At 20.6% G+C, this 19,368-nt stretch overlaps 5 protein-coding genes across 5 annotated transcripts; 4 read left to right on the top strand and 1 right to left on the bottom strand.

Annotated features, from left to right (window-relative positions):
• Positions 1–28: 28 nt before the first annotated feature.
• On the bottom strand, positions 29–889 carry PY17X_1316200 (HSP20-like chaperone, putative; the record flags this gene model as incomplete). The annotated part of the gene is made up of 1 exon (XM_720432.1): positions 29–889. One exon carries the CDS (start codon positions 887–889, stop codon positions 29–31), a length of 861 nt encoding a protein of 286 aa, XP_725525.1.
• A 1,309-nt stretch (positions 890–2,198) lies between these two features.
• PY17X_1316100 (uncharacterized protein) lies at positions 2,199–2,873 on the top strand (the record flags this gene model as incomplete). The annotated part of the gene is made up of 1 exon (XM_720433.1): positions 2,199–2,873. The coding sequence occupies one exon, from the start codon at positions 2,199–2,201 to the stop codon at positions 2,871–2,873; it is 675 nt and encodes a 224-aa protein (XP_725526.1).
• Positions 2,874–3,853: 980 nt separating this feature from the next.
• Positions 3,854–6,531, top strand: PY17X_1316000 (ubiquitin-protein ligase, putative; the record flags this gene model as incomplete). The annotated part of the gene is made up of 2 exons (XM_022957052.1): positions 3,854–4,098; positions 4,284–6,531. 2 exons carry the CDS (start codon positions 3,854–3,856, stop codon positions 6,529–6,531), a joined length of 2,493 nt encoding a protein of 830 aa, XP_022813535.1.
• A 2,828-nt stretch (positions 6,532–9,359) lies between these two features.
• Positions 9,360–12,959, top strand: PY17X_1315900 (conserved protein, unknown function; the record flags this gene model as incomplete). Its single annotated transcript, XM_726043.2, has 1 exon — positions 9,360–12,959. One exon carries the CDS (start codon positions 9,360–9,362, stop codon positions 12,957–12,959), a length of 3,600 nt encoding a protein of 1,199 aa, XP_731136.2.
• Positions 12,960–13,953: 994 nt separating this feature from the next.
• PY17X_1315800 (condensin-2 complex subunit G2, putative) lies at positions 13,954–19,277 on the top strand (the record flags this gene model as incomplete). Its single annotated transcript, XM_022957051.1, has 14 exons — positions 13,954–14,019; positions 14,231–14,371; positions 14,497–14,635; positions 14,895–15,049; positions 15,142–15,281; positions 15,368–15,437; positions 15,556–15,633; positions 15,767–15,897; positions 16,008–16,071; positions 16,168–16,230; positions 16,406–16,449; positions 16,570–16,648; positions 16,732–18,656; positions 18,809–19,277. 14 exons carry the CDS (start codon positions 13,954–13,956, stop codon positions 19,275–19,277), a joined length of 3,564 nt encoding a protein of 1,187 aa, XP_022813534.1.
• Between the last annotated feature and the right edge of the window lie 91 nt (positions 19,278–19,368).

Raw genomic sequence — 19,368 nt, 5'->3', positions numbered from 1 at the left:
TTTTAAAAATCTGTTTATCTTTATTGTTTTAATCTATACAATAAGGCAATTTTTTTTTCGAAATATTTTTTTTAAAAATTTCATGTGCTTCTTCCCAAACCTTTTTAAATGAAGTATTATCATTATTATTGTTAATATTTTTATTAAGAATAATACGGGAAGGTAATTTAAAAGTATCAATTTTTTCATCACCTTTAAATAAACATGACCACCAAACATATGAACTTTTAATTTCACTATTTTTTTTTAAAGAGATATATAAAAATGTTTCTTTCGTATCTTTTACATTTTCTCCAAAATCAAAATTCATATTTTGGTTATTTATTTTATTAGATAAATTAAAAATTTCTTTCCAGTTAATTTCTATAGTTTTTATTTCCCACAATTGAGTATCATCATTTGTGTTAATTTTAAATGAAAATTCTTTATCAATGAGGGTTTCGTATGTATTATTATTATTATCGTCCAAATTTTCGATATTTGTTAAATTCATATTTTTTTCCTTTTTAACAACTAATTTATCCTCAAATATTTGGATTTTTAATGATTTGGCTTTACAATTTAATGGCAAAACAATGTAACTATTAATATCATATAATGATTGATTCCATATATATTTATATGGAATAACTGCTCCATTTAATATCATATTTTTGAAAATTTTTTCTTTTTCATTTTGTGTATTATGAGGTGTTTGTTTTTTTTCTACACATTTTTCGACATTTTGTGAAGTGGTAGATTCTTTCAAAATTGTTAATCCATCTGGTCCTACTACAACTTTGTCTTTACTATTTAATGTGGTTATTTTTGGAATTCTTTTTTTAACTTCATCATCTGATGAGCTTACTTCAATATTATCAAATTTTGAATAGTTGATTACCCCATGCATTTTATCTTTATTTTTGTTAAATTATTTTTATATTTTTTCTTTCTCCATATATCTATAATTTTTAAAAGTATGTTTTTTTCATTTTACTAGCATTCCAAAATTTATTTTTATATCCCATACAAATATTCTTTTTTTTTTGCAAGCAACATCCGAAGTTAATCAATCAACCAATACATACATAAATAACATGCGATTGCAAAACTGTATAAAACTATACCCTTTTATTATTACAGTTGTATATATATATATATTTATTTTTTTTTATTTTAAAATTGGAATGAAAATATATTTTTTTATTCCTCTTCGATTTTGTAAAAACGTGAGACAAATTAAAAAAAAAAAAAAAAAAAAAAATCAGCACGACTTATGGCTTATTATATTTAATGGGAAATTTGTATATTTTTATAAAAAAATTTTAATTTAAAAAAAAATAAATAAGCAATATATGCACAATACCCAACATAAGGAAGATAGTGAAAATTATGATGAAATTCAAAATAAATATATTATACAAGTACAGGCTAATCATATAATACCACCTCTCTTTATATTTTTATAAATTTAATAAATATCTTTTCAATACAATGACAAAAACAATGTGCTTAAATTAAATAAAAATTAGTATAAGAAATATAATACACAAATAGGTATATACAGAATTATACCCAACCCTCAATATTGTTTTTTTTTAATACATGTTTAAGATTATATGTATAATAAAATAAATACATTTTTTATGATTGTATTTTTGACATTTGAAAAGTAAATTGAATATGTTTTAACCCATATTTTTTAAATAGCAGTTTGTTTTTTATTATGCCCCTTTTGTACAAATAATAAAATTTGCCACCTTTAATTTTTTTTTAATTAGGATATTTTAAGTAGCATATCAAATTGTTTAATCTTATACAAGTTTATAAGTCCAGCGTAGGAGTAACTTTTTAGCACTAATTCATTTAGTCATAATTTTTTGGTACTTATTTAGCCATAACTTTTTAGTACTAATCCATTTAGTCATAATTTATTATTACTTATTCATTTGGTCATAACTTTTTGGTACTTATTTAGCTATAATTTTTTTTTTTGTTTTTTTTTATATGAACTGTTCATAAATAATGTGAAATAAAAGGTTATGTATATATACACAAAGAGAAATATAAATTTGAAAGATATGAACGAAAAAACAGTTGTAAAAAAATTATTCTAAAATTGATAAATAAGATATCAAATAATTGAGACACCAAAGTGGGTATTGTCTGAGTATTAAGAATGGTGTAAGGATTATTTAAAAAAAAAAAAAAAAAAAAAAATGGACATATTTTTTTACTCGGAAGAAATTGATAACCTTTTGGAGGATTATAAAAAATTATTGAATGAATTTCAGAATAAAATTAAAGGAAATGAGAAAAATAATTCAATAATAAAAAAATATAGTGATGATATAAATTTTATAACAGAAAGAATAAAAACAGCTAAGGATGCATATTTTATTGAAATACGAAATTTACCAGAAGATGAACAAAATGATTATATAAATAAAATTAAGGGGAAAGTATTAATATTAGAAAATTTGAATATTCAATATGAATTTTTAAAAAATAAATTAATATATGAAAATAAACAAGATGAAAATAAAAATAATGAAATAAATAAATTGAAATATATAACACCAAAAGAATTGGAAATTCGAGGAAATTTAATTCAAGACCAAACAGAGCAATCCATTTTTAGGATGAAAAATTTGGTTGATGAGTCAGAACAAATAACTAGAATAGCTGCAGTAAAATTAAATGAACAAAATGAAAAATTAAAAAAAGTTAAAGATAAAGTAGATGATGTTGATATAAATGTATCAACTGCAAAGGAGACATTAAAAGAAATAATGAAAGAAGCCGCTTCGGATCGATTTATTCGACTTTTATTTATTATGATAATTATTGTATTAGTTATTCTTATATCTGTAATAGTATTTACGAATAAGTAGATACGTATATTCTCAAGATGTTCGTTACTTTGATTGACTGTTTATAGGACGAACATATTCACACTTTGCATTAATTTTGCATTAATTTTGCATAATTTGCATTAATTTTTCATTATTTTGTCATAATGTTTATTTTTTCAGTTTTGAAAAATCTTACATTAGGAAGCCCGTTCCCATGTGCTTTATAATTCGTTTCGTTTTTTTTTTCCCCCATTACACTAACAACATATATTTATGCATTTTTAATTTTACTATATATATACTTTTGGGGATATTGTGTAATATTCTATTATGTTTCTCTCATTTTTTTTGGTAATATGTATTTCACTATATATATAATTTTTTAGAACTATGATTTATTTTATTATATTTCCGAAATTATAAATTGTTTGAATTCGTATAAATTATAAAGAGTAAAAATGTGGAATAAAATGGATAAATAATTTTCCATCTTTTTATAGAAACTGTTATTGCAAAATATGAGGTCATTTTTTTTTTTATTGTGAATATGTAAATTTTAAGGCAAACTTATATAATTTTTTTATTGTTGCAACTTTCGTTTTATTGTTATCAATATTTCCACTACTATTGCCGTTATATATTTTTTTTTCATTTTTCATTTTTATTTTTTTTTTTTTTTTTTTTACCGTTTTAAGGTGATGATTAATTAAAAGATCCTATCATCATATTGTGAAAAATATCAACGATAAAAAAATTACAATTTTTATAAATGCAAAAAGGAGGAAAATAAAAAACATTAGAAATATAATATTGTGCATGTATTTTATGGGATAGTGAAAATCACCTATATATTGCTTATTCGTTTATTTATTATATGGTTATTAATTTTATTATTTATTTATTCATTTGTTGAGTAATTTCTCATAGTAGAGAAATGTATTTTTGCAAAATATTATGAACAAGTTAGGCAAGTTTTCAAAAAGCTATTTTTATATTGTTGAATTTTTCTCCCTTTTTTTATGCTTATGCAAAATGCTTTAGGCACAAGTATGTATAGACTTAAAAGATTTTTTAACCAATTATTTGTTGTAATATATATCACATTATTTATTTTATTTTTCCAAAAATGTATATATACACATAAATATTCTGAGAACCCGAACAAGGGAAACGACATTTTTATTGAAGCTTACGAAGCATTAGATAGAGCGGAGTATATCAAATCTTTTGTACTTTTAAAGCATTGTGTTAATTATGATATAAGGTATATACTTAAAAAAGGAAAATACTGTTACGTTATCATGTCATGCCATATTATGTCATATTAAATTATATTCTTGTGGAATAGCTTTTTATTTTTGAAATAATCGCTGCATTTTCTGCTTACACAATTTCGGGGAAACTAAATAAAAGTGTTTCTTTTTTTTTTGTTGATTTCACCCTTTTTAGATGCCTAACACTAATTGGGGTGTTTTATTACCTCGGATTGAAACCCGTCGAAAGAGATCCAGTAAATGCTCTATACGCATGGAAAGTAAGTTCAGATTATGGAAGTGCAGATGCTCAATTTTATTTAGCTATTATGTATTCTAATTATTTTTCATTACCCAACTTGTATTCATATTTTGTTAATGAAAATGAAGAAATAGACAAAACCGAAAAAAACAAAATAAAAAAAATAAAAAAAAATATAATCTTGTTTAGGAGTTATATATTTTTAACTAGTAAATATTTGAAAAGTATATTAGCAAATAATTTAAATAAAAAAAAGAAAGAAAAAGAAGAAATAAAAGATGCAAGAAATAATTTTGTAAATGTACCTAAAATATATTTTACTACAGATAATAAAATAATAATAAGAATAAAAAATATTAGATACAATATTAATGAATTAGAGACATATTTTAACAATTTAGAAAATTTTCCTTATGTTGATTTTTATAAAACAATTAAAAATAAAAAAATATATTATGGTTCAAATCATGGGTTAAGTTTATTATATTATTATAGTAGTAGTTTAGCAAATCATACAGGTAGTATTTTGGCATTAGGAATAAGATATATGCATGGTATTGGTGTTGAAGAATGTTGTGAAACAGCATCTAAATTATTTATAAAATTAACAAATAATATTTTAAATTCGAATAATGATGGTAAAATGAAATTTGAATCCATAGATTTAATAAAACTTAATATACCACATTATGATAAATATAATATAAATAATAAAAAAATAAAAAATATAGAAATGTTTTTAGAATCATCATTACATAATAATCATGCAATTCTAACTATGATAGCTCGTCGATATTTAACAGGCAGTGATGGAATAGATCAAAATTATACAAAAGCTCGAATGTATCTATTAAAAGCAGAAAAATTTAATAATCCAGAAGCTATATCTTTATTAGGATATATATATATATTAGGGTTGGGTGTAAAAAAAGATTATAATAAAGCTTTTAATTATTTTATAAAAGGTAAAAAATTAAATGATCCATTAAGTTATAATGGTTTAGGATATATGCATTTTTTTGGGTTAGGGCCTATGAAAAAATATATGGAAAATGGAAAAAAAAAAAAAAATCAAGAATTAGCATTTTATTATTTTGATATAGCTGCAAAAAATAATCTTTCAATTGCTCAATTTAATTTAGGTTGTTTATATTTAAGTGGAGTTGGTACTTCTCAATCTTTTCAAAATGCATTTTATTGGTTTTACAAAGCATCTAATAATGGAAATATTTTAGCAGCATATATGATAGGTTTTATGAATTATAATGGAATAATTGTTTCACATAATTGTAATATTGCTTTATCTCTTTTAGCAAAAGTTGCTGAAAAAAATGATTTTATTTTAAATACAACTAATAAAATTATAAAATATAATGAAAGTGGTAGAATTCGTGAATCAATGTTTTTAATGGCACAACTTGCTGAAACGGGAAATGTGCAAGCTCAAATAAATTTGGCACATAGTCTTACAACTTCAAATTTTGCTCTTTTTTTACCATCTAATAATAAATCTAAATATATATATTCAAGTAGATATTTATCTATGGCAGCAGATAACCATCATTTAAAATCAGTATTTACATTAGGAGATTATGCATATGGAGGTAATGGTGTATATATAAATGTTATACAGAAAAATAATTTACAACATAATAAATTTTATGATTTAGGGAATGTAGAATGTGTGTATAATTCTGTAGGAGATATAACTAATGAATGTTTTCGAAATAAAAATGTAGACAAAATTAGTAAAGAATCTAAAATTAGTCAAGAGTTAAATATTTATGATAATAAAATAATATCTAAAGATTTTATAGATGAACAAGGAATAATATTTAACGATAAATGGAGGTTTAGTTATGGATATAATTTTATATTTAACCAAATTAATTATGAATTAGCTTATAAACATTATAGAGCAATAATTTCATATTACCCAAATACTACATATGCTATTAAAACGATTTCTAAAGCTTGTTACAATTTAGGATATATGCATTATTATGGTATTGGTGTTGAACAAAATATTGATAAATCTTTAATTTATTTTAATTCATCTATAAAAATATATTCATCTCATAAAATACCATCTACTATACTAATTTTTTATATTAAAATGAATATTTATTTTTATAAATTAAAAAAAAAATTTAATATTTTTAATAAAATTTTGTCCCTATAAATTATATATTTACTACTTTGCATAAATATTTGAATTCGATTTAGGCAAAATATTTTATGCCCCAAACAATTTAAATTAAATCGGATCAAATTAAGACTTAAAACTTTTTCGTCATAATTATCTACACATATTCATATATTTTTAAATCATTTTAGAATGTATGTTAACAATATTGGCTACTATATAAAGAAGATTTTTTTTTTTTTTTTTTTTTTTTTTTTTTTGAACGATTGTATATGTATACATTCGGTTCAATTAGCGATTACACAACAAACTATAAAAATTGTAGAGAAAAAATAATGAATAGTATATCCTAAGGTTATAATTTAAGCACCTCTTTTATTGGTGAGCATCCATATTATAAAAATGTAACCATCATGCATATATATATATATATATATACATATGATATGTGATATATGACATTGTGTATGTGGTTAGTTGGTTATCTGTTTGTACAGTTGAACTGTTTAAGCTACATATCTGGAATTGACTCGTGGGCTTCTTTTAAGGGTGGGGCGAAGTAAAGAGAAGAAAATACGAAATAAATGAGAAGAAAATACGAAGTAAATGAGAAGAAAATACGAAATGAATGAGAAGAAAATACGAAATGAATGAGAAGAAAATACGAAGTAAAAAACAATTCCTTTAATTTTTACAATTAAAAAATGAAATACCACACCTGTTTATTACTTAGAATAAAAATGATAAACTTAATTGAATAAGCAATATCATATAATCTTTAGAATTTTATGCACACGGCGTTTTTTTTTTTTTTTTTTTTTTTTATTAAGATTCTCCTTTACATTAAAATAAACAATTATTTAGTAGAAATAATTTTTTATAAGTATTTATTTAAAATTTTTTTTAAAAATATTTTATAATTTTTTTTTATATTTTTAGTATTTTTTTTCCCTAACAAATTTGATTATATAATTATTTTATATGATAATAGTTAATCCAATGCTTACTTAATTTATTGTTGTCCTTTTATTTTTTTTTTTTTATTTTTTTTTTTTTATTTTTTTTTTTCTCTAGTTTTGTTCGAAGAAATGCCTTAAGACAATAAAATTGCTTAAGTTTGTAAATAATTTTTAACATTAATAAAAATAAAAATATCAAAAATAATATGTATGCACATTGTTAGTACTAGTTAAGAAAAAAAAAAAATAAAATTATTTATGTATATAATTATATTCAAGAAAAATAATAATTTTACATTCTTAATAACTATATTTGGGTATATGGAATAAAGATATATTATAGTTTATTTTATTTGGTATTTATTTTTATTTTTTTTTTTTTTAATAAAAGTTTTTATTTATAATTAGAAAAAGGAAGTTATAAAATAAGGATAATATATCAATTTTATATATTTGGCTTATTTAGTTGTTTTATCGTAATAATATTTTGCTATTTAACGTGATTGTTTAATTAATCTGTTTATTTTATTTTTATTTTATTTTATTTTTATTTTATTTTTATTTTTTTTTTTTTATTTTTTTTTTCATATTTTTATTTTAAAACCACGAAAAAGAAAAAATCTTTAATGATTTGCTTTAAGATATACATGAATTTTTATTTGGGTCAAAAAAAGTGATAAGTATAAAATATATATTTTTTTTAATGTAATAAATTTCTCATGATTTATTCGACTATTAAATATTAGGGTGTAGAATAATTGTAGAAAAATTATGTTTTAATTTTCGTTATAATGAGGAGTTAAACAAATTTATTTTCAAGATCATTAAAAAAAGAAAGCAATTTGCTTTTCCATTCAAAATTTGTGATACATGTATATCCACATTATTTCTTTATACCAATATATTTTACTATTTGAATTATTTATGAATCAATAAATGTTTCAATATCATAAGCAATCTTGTATATATACATATATATATAAATAAATATATATATATGTATGCATGTGTATGTACACGTAAAGTCACATGCTATCTTTACTGTGCTGAAAGCAATATATGCACACCTTGTCAAGCCAATAAATAATATGCAAAAATAAGCGAAAATAACAAAAATAAACAAAAATAAGCGAACAAAAAAATAAGCGAGCAAGCGAGCAAATGAGTGCAGTTTGGCCTGCATAGTTTTCAGTGGCATACCCCCAAGTTATGTGCTAAACACGCGCTAACATATTTATAACGTTTAGTGAATTAAAATAAAAACAATATCAATACATAATATTATAATTCAGTTCAAAATATAATAGAATGGTTAAAAACAAAAAAGTTGTATTCAAGAAAATTCAAAAAATATACAAATTTTTTTAAGTAGGCGAATAAGCAAAGCCAGCATATAAGAATAAATATAAACATAAGGATAATATAAAAATAAGGACAAAAATAAATGTAAAATATATGGATGATATAAAATATGATTCTTATACCTAGAAATAAAACGGATTAACACATAACAAGTAATATATAATCGTATGTGCATTTAAAAATATATTAGCTAAGAGAGGAATGTCAGGAAATAATTCACTAGCCATTTCAGTATGTATGTATGTATATTTCGTTTGAAATTTTGCAATTCAAAAAATCGAAGCTTTTAATCAATTTATTATATTGGGTTCAGAAATTATACATTTATTAATTTGGCATATTTTCACATATGTATATTTATTTTCAGTTTTTTTGTAAAATCTCTAAAGGTTTTTTTTTTTTTTTTTTTTTTTTTTTTTTTTTTTTCCGACTAATTTTTTCTATTCGGTTTTGTCTATGTTTTTATTTTTTTATTTTTTTTATTTTTTATTTTTTATTTTTTATTTTTTATTTTTTTTATTTTTTTGAATATAATGAAAATCAATGGATGCTATAGAAAAAAGTAAAAGGAAAGAAAATGGAATAGATCATAATTATAAAAATGAAACAAAAAAAAAAAATAGTGAAAAAGATAGTATGGAAATAAATGAGGAAATAAAAAATAATGAAATAAATAATTTCGCAAAAGTAGAGAATAGTTTGGATATTTATGGAATTGGTAATGTAAATAAAAATGAAATGACCATGTATAATAATTTTGAGACAATCGGTTCTACATCTATAACTAATAATAATGGAAATAATATAAATATTAAAAAAAATAATGAAAATAATGAAGGGAAGAAAATATTTGGTATAGAAAATAAAAGTAGTTATGAAACAGAAGATGATATTTTATTAAATGATGAAACAAATTTATCTGATGAAGAAGTGGAAGATGAAAATGTTAGAGAAAAAGATTTAATATTACAAAGATATAAACATGGAACTAGTATATATGTAGATATATTATCTGTTGAAAATGATAAAAATAAAAAATCATGTGTTGTTATAGATTTTTATTCGGAATGTTTAAATAAATATAAAAGTGAATGTAGTTTTGTATATTATCAAAATTATAATAGCATTAGTAATGTAATAATAAATGAAAACATAGATGTAGGAAATTTGAATACATCTACAAATACATTAACAGAAAATCTCGGAAATTTAAATACAGGAAATAATATAAATTATCCTATTGAAGAAAATATTAATAATTTAAATTTAGGAGATGAACAAAATGGAAATAATAAAAATAAAATAATTCCTAAAATGGTTACAAATCAATTAATGAGTAATAATACAGGAATAAATTGTGTATCTAGTACTATTTTTCCATATGATGATTTTAAAAATTTTGATCTTCAAAAAAAAAAACAAGAATCTTTAGACCCACTTTTAAAATGTATTAATTCATTATCTGATAGAATCAATTTACAACATCTAGTTGGAGACCCAACATCTTATTTTAAATTAGGAGGTGGTGATATGTTTTATGATATCAATGATCCTTTTTTAGATGATGAAGAAATGTATAAAGAATTAAATAAAACAAAAAATGAAATAATATTAACTAGACAAATTGAAGATGAATATAGTGTATGGAGTGCTGATATTTCAGATGATTATGTTGAAATAAATCCAAATTATTTTTTTTCATTTTATAGTTCAAAATGTAAATATATATATGAAAGTGATAATGAAGAAAATTATAAAATAAATATAGAAAATAGTGAAAATTCAGATAATGAAAATTATAAAAATATATTAAATTCATCTTCTTCACAATGTATAAATGAAAATGTTGAAGAAGTATATGTTTTAAACAATGATTCAAATAATAATGAAAAAAAAAATGAAAAAAAAAATGATGATTTTATGATATATTCTAGTGAAGAAGATATTTGTGAATCATCTTCTGATGAAGAAAATGGAAATGATGAAAAAGAGTCTGATTTTTCTGAAGAAGAAATAATTTTTAATCCATTTGCTTGGAAAAAATTTGAAAAACATATTCCATTAGAATTTATTTCATATTTTGAAAATTTAGAAAAAGAATTAGATGCATTACCAATTGAAGTAGATGTATCAGATATTCAAAAAATTATAAAAATATATATTCATAAAATATTTGTACATGTTATGAAAAAACATAAAAAAACATTGAATCATTTTAATATGTTTTTAGATGATTTTATAGAAATAGATGTAAAACAATTAAGATGGTTAACTACAATAATAAACAAAACTTCGAATTCATTAAATGATATTGATATTTGCCGAATTTGGTTTGAGTATATATTTTCTTATAATACTAAATTGTTTGTAAATTATGAAAAAGAATTTATTACAAAAATTAAAAGTTCACAAATTTTTGAAAAAAATAATAAATTGCATCTAAATAATATATTAAAGGATATATCAATATGGAAAGTATATCATGATAATATGGAAAAAAGTAGTAAAGAAAATTTAGATGTAGATTCTATTAATGTGAATGGAAAAAATGGATCAATACATTTAAAAAATGGAAATCTTTCTACTCATAACATTGTTGAAAATAATAAAGGAGATAAAAAAATGTTTTATGGAAATAATTTAACAAATAATAATGACTTCGTTAAAAATGGGAATGAAGAAAATTTTGGTAAAAACATACCAGAAATTGGTAATATAATACGTGAAGAATCTGACAAAATAAAAGGAAGTGATAAAAATGGTGAAAGAGAACAAGATGTAAATAAAATAAACAATGTTAGTGTAAATAATAATTGTAAAGAAAACTATAAAATAATTGAAAAATATTTCAAACGATTCGAAAGTATAGCTAATGATATATTAAATTATATAAAAATATTTAATAAACAAAAATGTTTTTTAAAAGATATGATATCAGCAGGCTTTGATGTATTAGTAGAAAAAAATAATAAATATTTTGGAAAATTACCACATATAGCATTATCAGATATATTAACAAGTTTATTTAATTTTAGATATAAAACAAATGTAATAATAAATTATGACTATATAGATGCACTTATAAATTTTTATCAAGATAAATATAAAATTGATATATCTTATGATAAAGGAAAAAATAAAAAAGTGTTTCTTTTTGATACTGTTGAAATGAGCAAATTAAATCTAATATTTTATAAAAATAAAAATATATACAATGATAAAATGGCATTAAATAATAATAGTGATCATGATAGAAAAGAAAATTATAAGATTAAAGAAAATTGTGATCCAAAAAATGTGAATAATTTTAAACATTTTGGAACCAATACAAATGAAAATTTAGAAAAAAATAATAAATATAATTTAACTTTTAAAAATGTACACTCATTAAATAATTCTAATAATTTAATAAATAAAAGAAAAATACATGAATCAAATAAAAATAATAAAGATGTAAACCCTAATATAAATACAAAAAAAAAAAATATAGATAATAATGATAATAGTCAAAAAAAAGGATTATCGTCAGCACGTATTGTTATATATTCTGATAATGAAATGGAAAATACTTCAAATAAATGTTTTCCAACTAAAACTAATCATAAAAATATAACTACATTTATAGAAAATATTACAAAAAAAAAAAATAATAATAATAATTGTGATAATAATCACAGGAAAAATTGTAAAAATAATAATGTAAATAAACAAAATGGTTCTATTTTTAATTTAAAAAAAGTTCGAGATGTTACAAATGCGTGTGCTAAAAGTAGTAGAACCATTGTTAGTAATATATCTGTTGAAAAACCAAGTAAAAATAATATGAATTATAATTATATAGAAAATGAATATCCTAACATTATTAAATTTTCAAAACAAAAAAATATTTCAAATAATGAAAAAGTGTTCATTATTAATGATGGAAATAACAGTATACTAAATTCTAGTAACAAATTTAATGATCAAATAAATTTATATAAAAAACGAAAAATAAAAGATGCTTATATATTTAATAAAAACAATCATGGTGATATTACTAAATTTGATAAAATATCTGAAAAAATAAAGACAACAAATTTGGATGATAAGTCAGGTATTCGTAGATGCATAACTCTCGATTCGTCGGAGGAAAATGGAAATTAGTCCTGAAAATGGAAAATATAAAAATTGCTAAAAGTTGAAAGAAAAAAAAAAAAAAAAAAAAAAATAGCGTATAATGGATGTGAAACTAAATAATCAAAGGAAAACGAAATGATGTTATTTTATTTAATTTTAGTTTATCCGTCTTAGGATAAAAATAGCGAAGAAATAAAATAATATTGATATTGTGTTTTTTTGGTAATTTTCAGAGATTAATATGCACTAGTATATTAAATTATTATTATCCTATATTATTGTTGAATAACCATTTTTTTACCATTTTTTTTACTCATTTTTTTTCCATTTTTTTTACCATATTTTTACCATATTTTTACCATTTTTTTTACCATATTTTTACCATATTTTTACCATATTTTTACCATATTTTACTATTTTTTTCTTGTTTTTCTTATTTTTTCTCGTTTTTCTTATTTTTTCTCGTTTAAATATTTTTTTTAATTTACGCGTAAGCATCCTATTTTTTCTCTTTTTTTTTTTTTTTTTTGTTTAGTATATGTCTCACTGAAATGTATATGCATATATGCATATATAATATAATAATAATAATAATGCATTGCAAGTGTTAAAATTTTTAATATTTTTTATGTGTAATTATGTAAAAATGAATATGTAAATAAACAAGCATATACAATTGTTTACATATTTATTAGCATTACTTATTTGATTTTAACGCTGATTTTGTTTGTGCATATTTTTTATTTAAATGTCAAATTTATTCTATTTATTAAAAAATAATAACAATAATAGTACCAAAAATAATAGAAATAGTAACAATAATTGATTTATAAGAATATACACATTATAGTGTGAAAAAATCATATAAAAATATGATAAGGGAATCAAAATTTTCATCTTAATAGTACTCTATATATACATATGTATTTATGTATGTATATTTTTTAAGTAAAAAAAAAAACAACACTATTATATAATACTAATTGAAAACGTATTTTATTATTCTTATAAAAAATAAAAAATGCATCAAAAAGTTTTAGACAACATTAAGGAGGTACCTGAATTTAAATTGCTATGCAAAAAAAAGGTAAGTCTTATAAAAATATAGCTAGCTTTTTTTTTTTTCTATAGTTAATATATGTACTAGTCATGTAAGTATTATTATATCTTCTTTGTTCTTATACTACTTTAGTTTATCTATAAAAATAAACATAAACATATATATATATATATATCCACGTTTTGTGAAATTGGATACTCTCTACATTTTTCTATTCATTCATCCTTTTTCGAAAAAGACGGAATTGTCAAATTTATTTAAATTGTGTAAAAATAAAGAAATTGTAGAAATTTGGACATATTTGGGAAATAAACTAGAGGAACACATAAATCATGAAAAATTAAATTTTGATGAAGAAAATAAGACGTTATTATTTTTGGTATGTATGCATGTATGCAAATGTTTAGAAAAGTTATTATCCTCAAACTGTTTATATTATATACTTGAATTTTATGTGTAAATAGTCATACATTCTTGTATCATATATCCATTTTTTTTTTTAAGGAAGAAAAAGATAGACAGTATCTATTATGTTGTATAAGCTTTATTTTCTTATATTTACAACATTTAGAAAATACTGAAAAAAAAAATAAACATATATCTTTTGATGAATATTTTGAAGCTTTGTTTAATAAAATAATTGGTTATACTTATAAAAATAATTGTTCGTTAATAATCTCATATTAAATATATTTGCATTATCTCGCAACCTCCTGTATTTCGCTATCTCGTGTATTTCGCTATCTCGTGTATTTCGCTATCTCGTGTATTTCGCTATCTCTTGTACTTCTTACTCTTTTACTTCTTACCCTTTTACTTCTTCCCCCTTTTACTTCTTACCCTTTTACTTCTTCCCCCTTTTACTTCTTACCCTTTTACTTCTTCCCCCTTTTATTTAATAGAACTTCAATTTATGCTAAGCGATAAAGAAGTGAGGGAATCATTTGGGAAGTGTTTGTTACATATTTGTGAATTAAATTTAAAAGATAGTATATTTTCTGAGAATATAAAAATACATGTCTTATTATTTTTATTATGGAAATGTTGCTCTTCGGAGGTAAATAAATAGGAAATTTATTAATATGTATATGTATATATGTGTGTATATAATTTTATGCCTAAGTTTCTTAAATTTGATAATAAATATAGGGAAAAGGTGTAGATATTAGCAAACTTAAAAAATATAAAGATTTTTGCAAATATATAAAATGGGAAATACCAGAAAAAACAACTGATTCATTTTGTATATTGTGCTCCTATTCATTAAACCTTCCGAAATTTTATGAAAAGTAATCTAGAATATTTCAAATATTTTTTTTTCATCAGCAATAAAAGTACTAATAAATATACATGTATATTTTTTTTACATTTTCAGTGCTGATGGAAAATTATTTTTGTCACACGCGTGGCTTCAACATGAATCTATAGCCTCTCATCTTTTTAATGTAAACAATAAAAATTATATATATATAAACTTTTTTTTTTTTTTTTTTTATTAAATTTATATATATTATTTTTTTAGCTATATTTTTATTTCATCTTTTCTTTTTTTTTTTTTATCAGAAAATGATTCATAATACTGTTCTCTTATCATATGAAGCAATTAACCATTATTGCGAAATTATCTACATGACATGGAAAGTAATTAAAATAGTAGATGTGTTTCTGTTTTTATTTTTATAAAATTATAAATCTAATGAATGTCTGCATTTTTTATATCAATATATTTTATTTGTTAATAAAATTAACATATTTATTATTTTTTTATGCATAGAACTGTTCTAGTGAAATGCAAATTGTATTAGAAAACCAATTAGAATATCTCGTACAATTTTCTATAAAGTGTCCCATTAAAATTGCATCGCGTTTTAGATATCTGCTTAATATATTTCACACAAATAAGGGGTAAATAAATACGTAATATTATATATATCGAACAATATATTTGTGAACAAAATTGTGTATTATCTTTTTATTTCATAACCACTTTTCTTTTTTTTCTTATTCTATAAAAGGGATAAAAGTGTTAATAATTTAATTTTCAAAATATATGATCCAGTTATTTGGCGAAACTTAATGGTAATTCAATGAGATGAAAATATAATATACGAAATTATATATGTTTCTATTATTTATGCTAGCATTATATATGGCATACTTTATTTTCCTCTTCAGTCTGCCAACTGGAAAATTCGATTTAACACTGTGTGCATTTTTCAGCTGATTTTCCCTGTTGTGGTAAATTAAATCTTACATTTGTTTATTTAAATATATGTGAATATTATAAAATACATTGTATTAATAGTGATCATGTATGCTGAAAAAATGTGTAAACAACATTTTGTTTTTTTTTATGGTTATAAATACATATACGCTTTATTTTTATTCTTTTGTCAAATTTAATAAAATTTAGGACCCCTGTATAAAAAACATAAATTATTTACAAGAAATGGAAAAGTTAGCCAAAGTTTTATTAATAAAAATTATTTTAATTGATTGTATATAAAAAAATAATACCAATATATATGTGCATACATATGTCTTAATATGTATATTTGTGTTTATTTCCTTTTCAAGAGCCTATAATGCCCTCTTTGATTTGTGCGAAGATGAAAATTCATGTGTTTTACAAGCAATAGCCAAATGCATTTGTTATGTAAGAAAAAAAAAAAAAAAAAAAAAAAAAAAAAGCTAGCTGCACACATAAGACAGGTAAATAATTCACCTTTTCTATAATAGGTTATAAATGAATTATGGGAAATAATAAGTGAAGAGAAAAGAACAAAATTATTTGATATTTTAATAAATAAACTTTTAAGGGGTAAAAGTTATGATAATGTCAAAACAGAGGTGGTTTTAGGTTTTTGTGAAATGGCAAAGAATAAAAAAATCAATAAAATATTTATGCAAATATTTGATAGAATTAAATATCTTATAAATGATAAATGTTTAAGAGTTCGAAAAAATTTTATTATTCTTGTATTAGAATTAAATAAAAATTTAAACCCAAGTTTTTCTAATGAAATTGATTATAATGAATTAAATAAAAGAATAACAAAAGATTTTTTCACATTTAATATTGAATGTTGTATTAAAAAATTATCATATTTAAAACAGGAATATCATGAAAAAATAAATAATAAAGAAATTTGCGAATTTTTAAGGTTGGCCTCAAATTTAATAACTTATTCTATGTGGGATTGTGATATAAAAGAACAAGCAAAAAAATGTATCAACTTGTTAAATGAATATCCTGTTTTGATGATATGCATAAGTAGATTTTCAACTAATCTGAAATTAATTGATAGGTACAATTTGGCTTGTGTTTTATTTGAAATAACAAACATTAAATTGAGAGAAGAAGATAATATATTTTTGCTTAAAAAAAATGAAGATAAAAATAATATTTATTGTAAAAATTATCTTAAAAAATGTCTTTTATTAAAAGATTCTATTTTAAATAAAAAATGTATTCGATATTCATCTCTTTTAATATGTATATATAATTTTTTAAAATTAAAAACGGATGAAGAAATAGAAATATGTAATTCTGAACATGTTCAAGAATTTTTAAAAACACAATTTTCAGAAAATTTTTTTATAGATAGTATAAATACATTAATGCAACCATATTATTTTAAAATATTAAAACATATAAATTTAGATATGGATAATTATTTAGGTATACATAAATATGGTTGTAGACAATTAAATAGTTTGTATAAAATAAAAAATGAAAATATATGTAAATCATATATTATTCCTTTATTTTTTAAATGGGGAATGTTAGAAACTTTTTTTAAAAAAAATATTGAATCTTTAAATAAATCAACTGAATATATATTTACTCATTTAAATATTAATGAAAATATTAATTTAAACAATTCTGAAGATATAGACAATATAACATATAGTGAGTGTGATGAAAAATTTAGTGATATTGTTAGTAATAGCAGTTATAGTGATACGTTTGAAAATGTTGATAACGAGTCTATCACAAAAGATGGAATAGAAAAACAAGGTAAAAACCAAAAGAGAAATGAAACAGATTATATTATTGATGATAATGAAGAAGAGAAAAAAACAAATTTAAAAAAAAAAGAGTTAAAAAAAAAAGAGTTAAACAATCAGAAAGAAATGAATGCATTGATTTTTTTGTCTATAGTTGTTAAAAAAAAAAAATATCATAATTCAATATTTAAAAATTATGGAAATATAATACACAATTTTATTTGTAAATTTAATTATATATTATTACATATGTTTGAAAAAATTTATATGAAGGATTTTATTTTACCTGCACAGTTAATATCAAAACATAATGATGAAAAAAAAATAAATAAAATGGATATAAATATTGTAAAATTACCATTATATGATAAAATAAAAATAGAAAAGTATATGTGTTTATATGTCTCATTCTTTTTTTTTGGTTTTAATATATATTTTAAGCAAAATAACATTTCCTGTGATTGGGATTTATTAATATCAAATACAACAAAATGTATTGAAATGATTAATTCTATAAAATTTATAAATGAAATTGAAATAACAAAAAAAATTGAATTTTCAAAAAATGATCATACTATTAGTAATAATATACAATTGGAAAATATAAAAAGGGAATGGATCTCTTATATTACCATTATTATTCAGTTAACAATGTAAGTATGTGGTATTTACAAAATATTTATCAGTTTCAATCGTATAGATATTGTATTATCTTTTGATGAAATAGTAATATCATTTTATATATACATAATGTACACTTATTCATTTTTGTAATAACTTTTTTTTTTTTTTTCACCTCCTTCAGATATTTTCTCGATATGGTTGAATATACTATATTAATGAAAAAGGTTGATATTGAATCTATTGATTTTAACAATTTTATAAAAAATATATTTTTATTTTACAAATGTTACGAAACAATAAGCAATGATCATAAAAAAACGATAGAACTTTATTTAAAAGTATGGAATAGATTACGGTCTTTTCTTTTAGTTTTATTAAATTTTGATTATTTTGAAAATAAACTAGAAAATAGGCTAAACATAATTAACACTTTTTTTTTATTTACTTATGATATTGTTCCCAAAAAAAATATCGAAGACATGTTAAAGAAATATTATTCAGCATTTAAGCAAAAAGAAACATTTTCCAATTTTTTGCAAAATTTCAAAAAAAATAATAATAATATAGATTATATGGAAAGTCACATAAAAAATACTCAGGAAATATTTGACAATATGCTATCACAAAAGATGAAAACAAAAAAAGGATAGATTTTTGCCAAATCTTATCTTTACATGTAATATGGATGATCATGTTGAAATGTTAATAATTATAAAAATAATAACATTTTTACAAAAAAAA

Source organism: Plasmodium yoelii (genome assembly GCF_900002385.2).
Source record: "Plasmodium yoelii strain 17X genome assembly, chromosome: 13".
Classification (NCBI taxonomy): domain Eukaryota; phylum Apicomplexa; class Aconoidasida; order Haemosporida; family Plasmodiidae; genus Plasmodium; species Plasmodium yoelii.
This window is presented reverse-complemented; position numbering and strand designations above follow the sequence as displayed.